At 40.8% G+C, this 14,050-nt stretch overlaps 1 protein-coding gene across 4 annotated transcripts in view; it reads right to left on the bottom strand.

The window, feature by feature from the left end:
- Nucleotides 1-7,311: 7,311 nt before the first annotated feature.
- The window catches only part of GANC (glucosidase alpha, neutral C), a 28,225-nt gene continuing 21,486 nt past the window's right edge, over nt 7,312-14,050 (bottom strand). For all 4 annotated transcript variants that reach the window (XM_083506726.1, XM_083506725.1, XM_083506728.1 and 1 more), the window contains exons 20-24: nt 13,786-13,860; nt 12,227-12,340; nt 11,319-11,431; nt 10,240-10,343; nt 7,312-9,086 (exon numbers count right to left, since the gene is read on the bottom strand). In XM_083506726.1, the coding sequence (XP_083362852.1) occupies nt 8,977-9,086; nt 10,240-10,343; nt 11,319-11,431; nt 12,227-12,340; nt 13,786-13,860 (516 nt within the window). In that variant the 3' untranslated portion in view covers nt 7,312-8,976. The remainder of the gene's footprint in view (nt 9,087-10,239; nt 10,344-11,318; nt 11,432-12,226; nt 12,341-13,785; nt 13,861-14,050) is intronic.

The raw sequence follows: 14,050 nt of genomic DNA, 5'->3' as shown, positions 1-14,050 counted from the left end.
AAACCATGTTTCTGCATATTTAGAAGCAACTTAGCAAAACTAGAATTCAAAGGACTATCATGCAGAGGCACCACCCAGTTGAATACTTAAGTCCTGAGAGTTTATGTTAATGTATTCAAATTATGTTTTATTCTCAGAGGGAATATTTCCTTCAGCTGCTGGGTAAATCTGCTAAATTTTCCATCTATTGGTGACTTGCCTAGCACAAGAAGACATAATTTAATCACCTTAAATAGAAAACAGGCATGAAGAGAAAGCAAATCTATCTATTGAGGAACACGTGCAACAATTTAATCTCTGTGAACTAATCTGCAGGTAGCACTCAACCGGAAAGCATTCTGAAGAATGATATCCAGATTTTACAATGCCATGCCTGCTAATTTATTAATCTCAGTGCTTTTAACAGTACTAAACTGACCCTCCTCTCCTCATTCCTCTCAAAACAGATTAAGGAGAAGAATCTGAAAGAGCACCAGCTGCTCTCGAAGATCTCCTCACAGCAGCTGCCTAAAGGATGGGCTGTTCCACTCAATGCCCTGTTGCCTTATTCCTCTATTTAATTTTGGTTATGGGGCACACTGGGGTTGTCAAAGGGTAAGCCTCTTTTCACTCCTAAGGAATAAGTAATGAAAAATGGCAAGCTACTTGATCTGCAATCACTTTATTTTAAACATTCTATTGTGTTCATATTTTATATCCGGGTTCTGTTTACCTCTGATAGTGTGAGGCACACGCAAACTATCTTCTGGCAGCTGTGGCCAGGGGAAATACTAGAAGCAAATTAAGCTTGGTGAGCTCACTGCTATGCAAATACTCACATTATTCAGGTTACAGCAGCATTCTAACACCACCAGCACCAATGGCAGAATGCCGCAAACTGGGGAAAACATCTGCCTACTTTTATTATTTTGGTTTATTTCTCTACCAGTGCTGCCATTGGGAGAAAAAGAGAGCCTAAAGCTTTGGGCTCTCATAAGCTGGCCTCATATTGAAAGAATCTTCTGTATCAAGATAGTCGTAAAAACTATTTTTAAACAAACCAGCTGGAGCACTGCTACGAAATCCCAGTCAACATTTTTCTGTGGCACTGCCTCAATGCAATGTTCTGAACATGAGTAAGAATGTGACCACTACAGTTGGGCACACACAACTGTTGGAGGCAGAAAACCAGTTACTGGGAACCACAGGTGGGGTGGCTGCTAAGCTCCTGATTGACAGCTTTCTATAGGCATTTGGCTGGCCACTGTGAGAACAGGATGTTGGACTAGATAGCCTTTGGCGTAATCGAGCAGTGTTGTGATGTCAGGCTCCAAAACTTATGTGCTTTTTCTTGGGGGTTAAGTCCCAAGTGGAACTTTCTTCCAGTTAAAAATACATAGGCTCAATCTACTACACAAAACACAACAAGTAAAACTAACTTTAGCTTCAACAGACTAACCTCATGAGAAGAGACGAATCCCTGGAAAAGACCCTGATATTGGGAAAGATGGAGGGCACAAGGAGAAGGGGACGACAGAGGACGAGGTGGTTGGACAGTGTTCTCGAAGCTACCAGCATGAGTTTGACCAAACTGTGGGAGGCAGTGGAAGACAGGAGTGCCTGGCGTGCTCTGGTTCATGGGGTCACAAAGAGTCGGACATGACTAAATGACTAAACAACAACAACAGTCCTACAAAAACACTTACCCAGTTCTAAACCCCACTGAATGGCTTACTGTTGAATGTATAGGATTGTAGTGTTAAACTCTGAGTCTTCAGCATGCATTACCCATCCATTTCTGAACATATTTTTGTTGGCTTTTTGCAGTATAGTGACGCTGCAGAGAGCTTGCTGGGGAGATCATGCATTAAAAAGAAAGGACTTAAAAATAACTTAAAGAAGGTTTTAATAAGAAAAACAAAAACTCCATTAACACTAAATATATTAACAAACAAACATGACCCAACCACCAACCCATCCCCCAGGGTAATGGGAGAGCTAGGTGCTGCTCCTTATATACTACACCCAGATGCTGACACACCTTAATCAAATACAACTCAGCAGCACCTGCTATGTTTCACAGCTGTAAAGCTGGGTCTCGTTAGTTCTGGCCCTTGCTCCGGCCCCTTAAAGACATACACATGGAGTGGAACAATGATGAACCTTTACATTTAAAGAAACCATTCAACATTTCCCCTGCGGTTCATCATTGTGGAACAAAAACATAAAGCATACTTTGTACATGTTTTTCATGTGTAACCTTTGGAAGTGCTTTAGTAAAAATGTCTGCAATTTGACTATCACCTGGAACATATTTAAATACAACCATTTCATCAGCAATTAGTTTCTTTACAAATTCTAAACGTAATCTTAAGACTCTAGTGCGCTGCGTATTGGTCTCTGAACACAGGATAGCAAGTCCACTCTGGGAATCAAGGTAAACTCTTACTGGTAGTGTTACTTGCATCTGTAGGTCTGCAAATACTTGCAGATACCATTCTACATCACGAGTGGCCTGAACGCATGCACATAATTCACTCTCTGTTGTAGAGAGACAAATAATGGTTTGTGTCTGGGACTTCCATTCAAATGGACAACCGTTATAACAAAACACCATACCAGACACACCCCTGCAATTATTTTGTTCCACTGCATGAGATGCATCGCAGAAAATTTCAAAACCTTTATCAATACTGGGTGTAAACTGCAACCTGTAATGTTTGGTATGTTTAAGGTACATTACCACTCTCTTAAGAGCAGAGAAACATTGCGTAGTGGGCTTTTCCACAAATTTTGCCAGAAAGTGAAAAGCATAAGTTATATCTGGTCTTGAGATTCTTTGAATGAAATTTAGCTTGCCTATAGCAGAACGATACAAAGTTTTGTTAGGAAATGGCTTATCTTCACCTGTAAAGGTGAAACCACACACCATAGGTGTCTCCTTCCCATTTGCATTTTCTAAACGTAGCATTTCTACTAGATCATCAATTTTTGCAGTTTGATGAACCAGAAAAGATCCATTTTTGCCTTTCTCAATTTGCATGGATAAGTAATTTTTAGCTATGCCTAATTCCACCACATCAAACTTCTTCTGTAACTGTGAAACTACCTGTTCATATTCCTGTTTAGTTTTTGTAGAAATTAATACGTCATCTACATACACACATATTTTTGTTACAGAGTTTGCCCTTTCCTTTATAAACACACAATTGTCCGCCTTTCCTTGTGAAAAACCAATATCTAGCAATTCTTTTGCTAAAGTTTGGTGCCAATTCCTTCCACTTTGGTGCAGACCATAAAGGGATTTATTTAATTTGCATACCAAACCTTCAGCAGCGTCTATGCCTTCAGGGACACGCATAAAAATTTGTTCTTTTAAATCTGCAAACAAATATGCAGTTTTTATATCTAGGTGATAAACAGAATGTCCACGTTGTGATGCATCTTTTAACAAAAGCTTAACTGTTTCATATTTTACACTTGGTGAATAACACAAATCATAATCTTCGCCTGGAATTTGTTGAAAACCCCTAGCAACTAGTCTCGCCTTGTACCTTACAACTTCATTTTTGTCATTCATTTTAACTCTATAAACCCATTTTGAATCAATAAGTCTCATATCTGGAGTTTGTGGTACAAGAGACCAAGTGTTATGCTCTTTTAAAGAAGCTATCTCAGAGTTCATAGCTTTATACCAATTTACAGCTTGGTGCATAGGTAAATTCTGAACATCACTGTAGCTTTTTGGCTCAAAAACCACCTTATTGGCATACACAGTATTAAAATGTTCATCTGCAAAACGTTGTGGCTTCTGTCTCTTTCTATCTGAACGTCTTAGTCCGGAAGGAGAGTCAGACTCCTCAGACTTAATGGGACTCAGTGAACTACTAGTTTCAGGTTGTAAATCATCACTGTCAGATTGAAGAGGTGCCTGTAGGCTAAGCTCATGGTCAGAAAACTCAAGAGAATCTAACCTCCCCTCGGGTGCCTGTGACTTTAAATCATCAAACAAATTATCAGATTCAACAGGCTTTTTGTCTTTTTCTATTAATTCAGAATCACCATTTCCTCCTGCTGCTGCTGCTGCTTCCTCTTCTTCCTCAGTATCATTTATACCATCAGTATCTTGGAAAACAGCAACCCCATTCCAATTTACAGTTTGTATCATGCTTCTGGTAATATGAAATTTGCCAGTTGCTGGTATGTAAATTCTGTACGCCCCCTGCTGGTAGCCCATTAATTTTCCCTGAACACTACGTTCACCCAATTTCTGCTTAGCAGGATAATGCATAATTACATCAGAACCCCAAATACGTAGGTATTTCAGATTAGGGCGTTTTTTAAACAGCTTCTCATAGGGGGTGACATCTAAACCAGAATGATAACTGCGATTTCTAACATAACAAAAGGCATGGAGCGCTTCAGCCCAAAAGTCTTTGGGCAGATTTGCATCGTGCAGATAAGTTTTAACCCCTGCCTGCAGGTCACGCTGCACAACTTCAACAAGCCCATTTTGCCAGGGACTTCGGGGGCAAGATAACTCATGAGTAGTCCCCTGCGCTTCCAGGAATTTCTCAAAATCCTCAGAAACAAATTCCCCGCCCCGGTCAGAAAACAGGTTCTTAATTGGTTTGTTAAAGTGCGTTTTTACCCAGTTGCAAAAAACCTTGTACTTCTCAAATGCTTGAGACTTCTCAGCTATTGCGTAAGTCCAACAATATCTACTATACTGGTCTATCAGAGTAAGCCAGTACTTTGAACCTCCTAATGAGGGTGGGAGTGGCCCAACTAAATCACAATGTACACGCTCAAATGGCTCAGTTACTTTTCTATCTGAGCACCTACCCTTGCGTGCAACCTTAATCTTATTCCTGCAACAGGATAGACATTGCATAAAGAATTTGCATGGTTTTAAGTTGAGGCCATTGACAATATTCTTTGTCTTAATTACATCAGCAAAATTCAGGTGTCCCAGAATTCTGTGCGCCACGTGGATACACCCAGAATGTGGCCTTACATTCCTCAACCCCTGGCTTAACTGTGCTGCTCTGCAATTTATAGGCGATTGGGAGTAGGTGCGAAAATACAGTCTATATAAACCATCAGATTCCCGGGCATACAATAGACGTTTGTTCCCCTCGAAAAACTCACATATAGACTTTAAGAAACGCACAGTTATGCCTTGATGAGCAAAACACCTTACTGATAATAAATTGTCCATCGACGGGCAGTAAATGCAGTTCGCTATTGTAATGTTTAAAGAGTCAAGTTTAACGGTACCCCTGCCAAGCGACTGCAAGACTTGTGAATTGGCTAAATGTACATTACCAATTTCCTCTTCGAAAGAAATAAACAAGCTTCGATCATTGCAGACGTGCTGCGATGCTCCTGAGTCGACAACAAAAGACTTCCACTTGGCACCTTTAATTCTTTTACGATCTTTAGTCCGAGCGTGAAAAGCTCGCGGCTCGTTTTGACGAACAGAAACAGGCTTGGGAGTACTTTGCTTTCTTTTGGATCTGCAGTCCCTTGCAAAATGTCCTTGCTTATTGCAGAACCAACGCTTTGCAGCTTTAAATGCAGTTGTATCACCACAGGTTTGCATATGGCGTTCCTCATTCTTTCTGGAAACAGGAGTGCTTATGGCACAAACCTCCCTTCTATCCAACTCGCCCATTAATCTTGCCGTTACCCCTTCCACAGTTAATTGTGCTGGTGGAACGGCAGATATCTGGCTAGCTATACCATCAAAGTCCTCATTAAGGGAACAAAGGATGATAAAAACATACTGAATATCAGGTACCTCCATGTCCCTTCGAATTAACTCGCCGCGTATTGCCTCCAGACGTCTCAAGTGTGCTGCCAAATCTCCACCAGGCTGCAACTTCGTCTGGTACAACTGCTTGAAAAACGTCAATGCAGATGCTGACTCTTTTCTAACATGCACTGCTGCAAGACTGTCCCACATTTCTTTGGCAGTTTTCTTATTTCTTATATAGACTACTTGCTGGTCGCTGACTGCCAAATTAATTATCGCCCTGGCTTTTGCATCTCCTTTCGACCAAGCATTAGTTACATGGTTAGGAGGGTCATCAGTTACATAGGTCCATACTTCTCTAGAGGTCAAAAGCGCCTCCACCCGAAAAGACCATAAACTATAGTTCTCATCTGTTAGCTGTGGGAAGACCAGAGCCTTCTCAGCTTCAGGAACCCGGTCAACCATTCTGGAACTCTTCCAGACCCACAAAAACTACGCTAACAGGAGAAGGAGTTTTCAAACCTTTCTCAGAGTCCAAAAATATGCAGTCATCCACTCAGCAGCTGGGCCCATAACCAAAGATGTTGGCTTTTTGCAGTATAGTGACGCTGCAGAGAGCTTGCTGGGGAGATCATGCATTAAAAAGAAAGGACTCAAAAATAACTTAAAGAAGGTTTTAATAAGAAAAACAAAAACTCCATTAACACTAAATATATTAACAAACAAACATGACCCAACCACCAACCCATCCCCCAGGGTAATGGGAGAGCTAGGTGCTGCTCCTTATATACTACACCCAGATGCTGACACACCTTAATCAAATACAACTCAGCAGCACCTGCTATGTTTCACAGCTGTAAAGCTGGGTCTCGTTAGTTCTGGCCCTTGCTCCGGCCCCTTAAAGACATACACATGGAGTGGAACAATGATGAACCTTTACATTTAAAGAAACCATTCAACAATTTTTACAACCACAAGAGCTCAAATACTAGATACAGCAAGGTTATCTCCAAGCCACAGAGAAATGCAGAAATATAAGCACATTTATATTGAGTCTTTCTTCCACCATGAAGCTACAGGCAGTGTACATGCTGCCCAGATTCCAACTTGCTTAGGTTCAGAAAGTGCTTGCATAAAGTTCCCTCAAGACTATGCCCTGTGACCAGAATACACACTGTCCTCAGAACAGTACTATGGAATAAGTGAGCAAGAGCCCTTACATCCCTTGGAAAGCAGGCTTATGTGGATCAATTTACATTCACAGCATCTTAAAATGCAGTGATAGCAATTTGTTCAGCAAATCTTGGCTCTGCCAGACATTCTCTCTACAGAGAATGTAGAGCAGCAGGTGGAACTATGTGCTAAGACACAGCAGGAAAATGTCTTTCAAATGTGTTGCTGCACATTGAAGGAGTTAGATTTTTCTATCCACACTTCAGCATCTGCTTGCTTCTGAATGCAACCAGCTTATTTCTAGATAGGAAAACCTTGGACAAGACACTGCCTCCCCTTCTTTGAGAGGCATTGCATTCTCAGCACGGGAAGGCAGTGAATAAAAGGTAGCAGGAGAAGAGAGAGAGATTCTTTATTTCCTTTTATTAAAAACCTATTATAAAACAGAAATCTTGAGTGTAAGTTATGACACTGAGCAGTTTGTGAGATTAAAACCTTTTATTTTTGTTGTTGTTGAAGCCACAGAATCTGTATGTGGTCACATTCTTAAACTGGAATGGAGGAGGAAGCAGCAGATATTAAAATGAAGCTACTATGCAAGTTATCAGGTTGAACCAAGGTCTTGTGGGAACAATAACTTAGCGTAACAATGGCTGATTCCCCACGTCTGCAAATGTAAAAATTGGCTTCTACCCAGGTCTGGTCTCCACCCTTAAGTGAAACATACAAGTTCCTTGATAAGAATCAAGAGGAACTAGGTAGTCAAGTTAATTTTAGGTGGTGTGCTAGGCAGAAAGTCAATAAAAGTCAAACTGGATAACTTTACCTAGCAGTTGTGGGAATGTTCCCTCAAGGAATAATGCTCTGCCTGCAAGTTGTCTAGAATTTGATATCTTGCACACTATTCTGTAATATATTGGTTGGCCCAATAAAGATTTGCCTTAATCTGGATTTCTGGCATTTTTATTCATGCTCATTTTTACTTTTTATGGAATCCAGTACAATGGTACCTCGGGTTAAGAACTTAATTCATTCCGGAGGTCCGTTCTTAACCTGAAACTGTTCTTAACCTGAAACCTCCCACTGCCGCCACGCCGCCGGAGCACAATTTCTGTTCTCATCCTGAAGCAAAGTTCTTAACCCGAGGTACTATTTCTGGGTTAGTGGAGTCTGTAACCTGAAGCATCTGTAACCTGAAGCGTATGTAACCCGAGGTACCACTGTACTGTACTCTGATGTGTTCTGCAATATCTATGAATCATTCTAAAATATGGGACAACACTTAAAATATAGGGCAACACAAGAAGGTTGCATTTTGTTTAGTTGTAGACCATAAAATGAGACAAACTGCGAAGCTTTGTGTTTTGATCTGACTGAAGTGCTCAGGAAAGGAAAGTTTGAATCAGCCAAATGCTTAAAAGATCCATTGGGGACCTCTCTGTCATATCTCAGTCACTCCAAATTCATCATGATACTTGTTTGGTTTGTTCTTGCAATGGAAGCACAGTGTCCACAATGATACAGGCTATATGAACTATGTTAACTGATGAATGTTCACCCAAGACTTCATGTTTTCCCAAGTAAGAAAACTGGATATTGTTCTATGGATAAGGAAGTCTCTGTAGGAAGTGAATATGGATTATAAAAAACAGTTGTCATTTTTCCTGTCAAATGCCATCTTGCTGAAAATATTCAATGTTTCACATTGGTGGGTTTGGTAGAGATTCTTCCAGGCTATTACCTTCTTTGAAATATTCATTATACCAATAAGAAACTGGTATTTCATAATGCTGAAAAACAGGCCTAGAGCAGAAGTCTTTAAAAAACAGTGAATAGAAGCAAGAAAGCATCACTTATTCCAGATATTGTTGCATGGCTCTGAGGCACAAATCCACAATTATCCTGGAAGCCAGCCGTCTTCACCTAACAGTTGTTGCAAATGGTATCAGAAAGTCATAATTCAATTAATTAAATATAACTTTGTTTTGTCCATTTCAAAAGAGCGAACTAAGTCACGCTCAACCATTATTGTTCAGCTTTCCTTCCAATTCTCTGGTTCTGCTGTTTCACTTGATATGAAGCACCCAGTCAATGCCAACATTTAGTGAAAGCTTCTGAAGGGTCAACACAGAGATCTTGGCATCATATGTGAAAGCCACTGCTTGGTCTTTCCCATCTGAATGTCAATAGAATTAAAAACACACGTTATATTCATTTTTAAAATCTACTGAAGAAAGACATATATGAAACTCATAAGGCTGATCAGAGCACAACCCTAGGTTACCCCTGCTACTCTGAAGCAAACTCCTGTACACCAAACAACTCTTAGAATAAGAGCTTGTCCAAACCTCCATTTGCCCTGCTGCTTTCTCCTGGGAAAACACACTCTTTAAAGCTGAATCGGACCAAATCGCAGCTGGGTTTTCTGCAGATTGCCATTTGTTCTGAATCAGCGGTAAAGAGTGGAGAAAGCTGTGAGGCAAACACAAAACTGCTTTCTAGGCATGGGACTAGCAAGTGTGTGGATGAGCCTTTAGATCAGCGGTTCTCAACCTGTGGGTCCCCAGATGTTGTTGGACTACAACTCCCATCATCCCTGAGCTCTGGCCTTGCTAGCTAGGGATGATGGGAGTTGTAGTCCAACAACATCTGGGGGCCCACAGGTTGAGAACCACTGCTTTAGATCATATCACTGGGGCTGTGTCAAGATGGGACATTAGCTTGCAAATGGGTCAATCAGATCCAATTTTCTGTGTGCATCTTAGGCGTGTGAGAGTCCACACATTTTTTGTTATTTCACTCACCATATTCTTTGCTATTCTGCAATTCCTGAGTATTTTTGTGTGCCCTCCCCTAGGTAGCTTACAGGATTAAACTGTGGTTTATTTGATTGTAACAATTCTCATACAGCAGCATCACTCAAGTCCTGGAATAATGAAAACAAACTGGGACTGATTAGTGCTCCGAATGAAGCGTGTGCTTTCAGATAATTCCTCTTCTCCAACTGATATCCAACTTTCGCTCAAAACATCTCAGGATCTGACTGAGTGGCGGAAAGGGGCTTGGGAAATCAACTCAATTCTGAACCTCTTCAGGTGTTTTTTTCCAAACCTTCCCCAAAATCTCCAGCAGCACAGGAGATGGGGGAGTGAGAGGAAGCAAGGGGACTTCCTTTTGCACAGAGATCCTCGCTGCTTCCTGCTGTCCCTGCTCCACTGTTAGGTCTCTGTGCAGCAGGAACACCAGTGCCTTAACTGCACTGAGGGACTCTAGTGTGGAAGAATCTTAAGAAGCATCTTTAGATGGCATAAAATATTTCTGTCTCTTACCATGAATGCTAGCCGTCACAGAAGATGGTTGTTTTTTTATTCCCAATATCAATATCTGCTCAACTACACACTTTGTATGAAATTGCCCGTTTTCATCTGCACACCTGTGAGAATCAAAAGACAGAATCAGAATCTAGGGTATATGACAAAATGGCTACATCTTATGTGTGTACTATATGTTTTCTTCTTTAGAATGCTGCCTTGTCAATAATAAAAATACCAATTAATTTTTTTAAAAGTGTGTTTTGAAAGTCTATGGATACGTGAGGGGTATTTGGAAAATAGTTAGCTATATTGTGGAGGTTTTGACCCCTAAAAGCAGTCTGTATTTTAAACAAATACTTTAATTAAATAAGTTAAGCCTCTTTATACTCCTCCCCTCCCAAAAGGACCCTTGTTGGATATGGTGTGGCATAGTCAGAATCATAATAGGATGAACCATTCACTCTACACAGAGGTGGCTTTAGGGGAGCACAACCAGTCTGGAGTCTTGGGGTCGCCTCCGTGGATGCTGCAACTATGATTTAGAATGGAGTGAGAGAGGAGAAGGGACGCTGAATTTTGGCATCGTACTGAGTGCCGCTGAAATTTGGGACCCCAAGATCCTTCTACCATCTGAAGCCCACCTGATGTTTTGAACTATGACTCCCATCAACCACTGCCAGTACTGCTAGGAGCTGTAGTTTGCAACATCTGGAAGGCACCAGATTGGGGAAGGCTTTTACACCCTTTATGGCTTCTGGACTGAGAAACAGACATCAGCAGAGCAAAATTCTTCTGTGTTTCTTACTATCCAATCTTGTAGGATTTGCTGCTCATTCTTTGCACTAATTTGACTACCAATCATTTTATTTCCCCTAAATACTCTAAATTCGTACTATGTTCACTATACTTGGACCATGCCAGAGCAACTGTCATTCACTTTATGTAACATTTCATTACGTTGTGAGTGGTGGACAAAACGTATTTTGCCCAGCTCACGGTGTAGTTATTAAAGTTATTAAAATTTCTCATTATTAAACTACCGGCCTAGGATTCTTAACACCGCCTTCTGCCTCTGCTTTTTCAGTGCACATTACCTAGATGAGAAGACATTCTTGTGGAAGGTGAACTTCCTGAGCAGGAACTTCTTCTCGTGGAGATACTGGAACGAATGGCCATCATCCAGATAAAGCTCGCCCACTGCAGACTCCTACACAGCAAGAAAAAATGTCAAGCAGCTAACAAAGCTGTACAGGGTTACTCCTACTAACTGCCACGTGTTGATTTTTGAATGGTTGAAAACACTTCTGAAGATCTTAAGGCCAATCTATACATTCAGACTAGAGACAGATAATAAATGAATCCTGTCAGCAAAAGCCATGTGCAAGGACTTCCACTTGGGTAAAGGGACTTCCTCCCCTCCCCCTGCTCTCCCTCAAAATTGGCTCGTGAAAAGAAACAAAAATATGTCACTAACAGTCAAACCTTGTTGTCGAATGTAATCCGTTCCAGAAGCCTGTTCAGCTTCCGAAACGTCCGACAACCGAGGCGTGGCTTCTGATTGGCTGCAAGAGCTTCTTGTACTCAAGCAGAAGCCGTGTCGGAAGTTCGGCTTCCGAAAAAGTTCGAAAACCAGAACACTTACTTCCGGGTTTTCGGCATTTGGGAGCCGAAATGTACGATAATGGAGGCATTTGGAAACTGAGGTTTGACTGTAGTAACCATACACAAGTAGATTTTACTGAAATCAGTTTGTCGAGTTCATGTTTAAATCTGCACAAATTTAAATTAATTTTGAGAGAATGAAATTTGACATGATGTAGTTTAATCTTGGTGTGGGAAGGAGAAAAGGCATGGCTGCTTACAGAGGGAAAACAGGGTGTAGTAATGACAAAATGGAGGGTCAGAACAGGTACAGGGCTGGAAATTTCCAGTGGATACATGCACTTTTTAGAAATCTAGCAAAATATACAAAGTAAGTGTGTAAAATATAATTTCACAGTACCTTTGTATCTAAGGCAACACGCAGTTCATATGGAACATCTACCATCAGTTCTGTAGATTTTCCTACAGAAGTCTTTAATGGTATAACAGTTCCCCCACGCTGCATTACAGGAATCTGCAAACAGGAAAGGACAGAAAACATTTAAATACAGTAAGCTTCCTTGGAATGAAGGATAGCAGACAACAATACACATCCCACAACCTGGTCCTGTGCACCTTTCTTTTCTGGAGCAGTTAACCAATCCCAATTGCATAGCTGTCTTATACTTCAGGGTATAACTGTTTACATATGATGAAACTTAATAGGGCTAACTTCTGAGTGAACATGCATAGGATTTCAGTCTTAGTGACAGCACAACTGATTTGGGTTGCATCCTACACCCTTATATGGGAGTAAAACAATGAAGAAGACACATATAGGAGATTAAGGTTACTATATATTTAATATGACAGATTTTGTAGCCTCTGAAAGGAAAATAAAATTTCATATTTACTTATACATTCGAAATTTGCTAAAAGCCCAGCCAGATGGGCGGGGTATAAATAATAAATTAGTAGTAGTAGTAGTAGTAAATATACTCTCTTTTTCCATAGCCTCGTGTGAAACTGCAATACAGTACCATTTGTGAATGATTTGAAGTTTATTATTTTATTTCATAGTTTATTATTTTATTTCATGGATGCCAATGAATACAATCATGTTATGAGGAATAACAAATAGAATTACAGTGGTACCTTGCTTCTCGAACTTAATCCATTCTGGAAGTCTGTTCGACTCCCAAAACTGTTCGAAAACCAAGGTGTGGCTTCTGATAGGCTGCAGGAGCTTCTTGCACTCAAGCAGAAGCTGTGTTGGATGTTTGACTTCCGAAAAACATTCAAAAACTGGAACACTTACTTCTGGGTTTTCAGTGTCCGGGAGCCGATTTGTTCGTCAACTAAGCCATTCAAGAACCAAGGTTCCACTGTACTGGATGTCTGTATGCTTTTATATGTATATATTTCTAGATAAATGTTGTAATTTAAGGGGGAAGTGTATTCAAAGCCTTCAACGGTCAAGCCTTCGGGCCTATTCTTGCATTCAAATCTACATTCTTGCATTCAAATTATTTCCTCATAGTACCTTCTTAACCTTGCAGATTCAAACATACAGTGGTACCTCGCAAGACGAATGCCTCGCAAGACGAAAAACGCGCAAGACGAAAGAGTTTTCCATTTTTTGAGTCGTTCCGCAAGACGAATTTCCCTATGGGCTTGCTTCGCAAGACGAAACGTCTTGCGAGTTCTTGCGAGTTTGTTTCCTTTTTCTTAAAGCCGCTAAGCCGTTAATAGCCGCTAAGCCGCTAAGCCGTTAATAGCCGCTAAGCTGCTAATAGCCGTGCTTCGCAAGACGAAAAAACCGCAAGACGAAGAGACTCGCGGAACGGATTAATTTCGTCTTGCGAGGCACCACTGTAATTGTTGTCTGTGTTGGGTACATATACAACCCTATCCACAAGTCTTTGAAGCAAGTCCCGCCTCCCCCCCAGTCAAATCAGTGATATAAAAACACAAACGTACACTGTTCAGTGTGACTGGAATCTTCACTGTGCCGTGACCTTCCAGACGGATACATTTTCGAAAGTCATACCAGATCTGCAGCAGGATAAACAGGAAAAAGGAAGAACCCTGAATGAGTTCTACAAATTTAGATCCCACCTCCTTACCTTGCTTAAGGAACGCCATGACATAAATGCCTGACAGAATATCAAATCAACCAATAATTCACCAATATCCACACATGTAAAAGCAATAAGAAAGTGATAATAAAACCAGAGTATTAAGA

Source organism: Podarcis liolepis, assembly GCF_965112155.1.
Source record: "Podarcis liolepis genome assembly, chromosome: 1".
Taxonomy (NCBI): Eukaryota; Metazoa; Chordata; class Lepidosauria; order Squamata; family Lacertidae; genus Podarcis; species Podarcis liolepis.
This window is presented reverse-complemented; position numbering and strand designations above follow the sequence as displayed.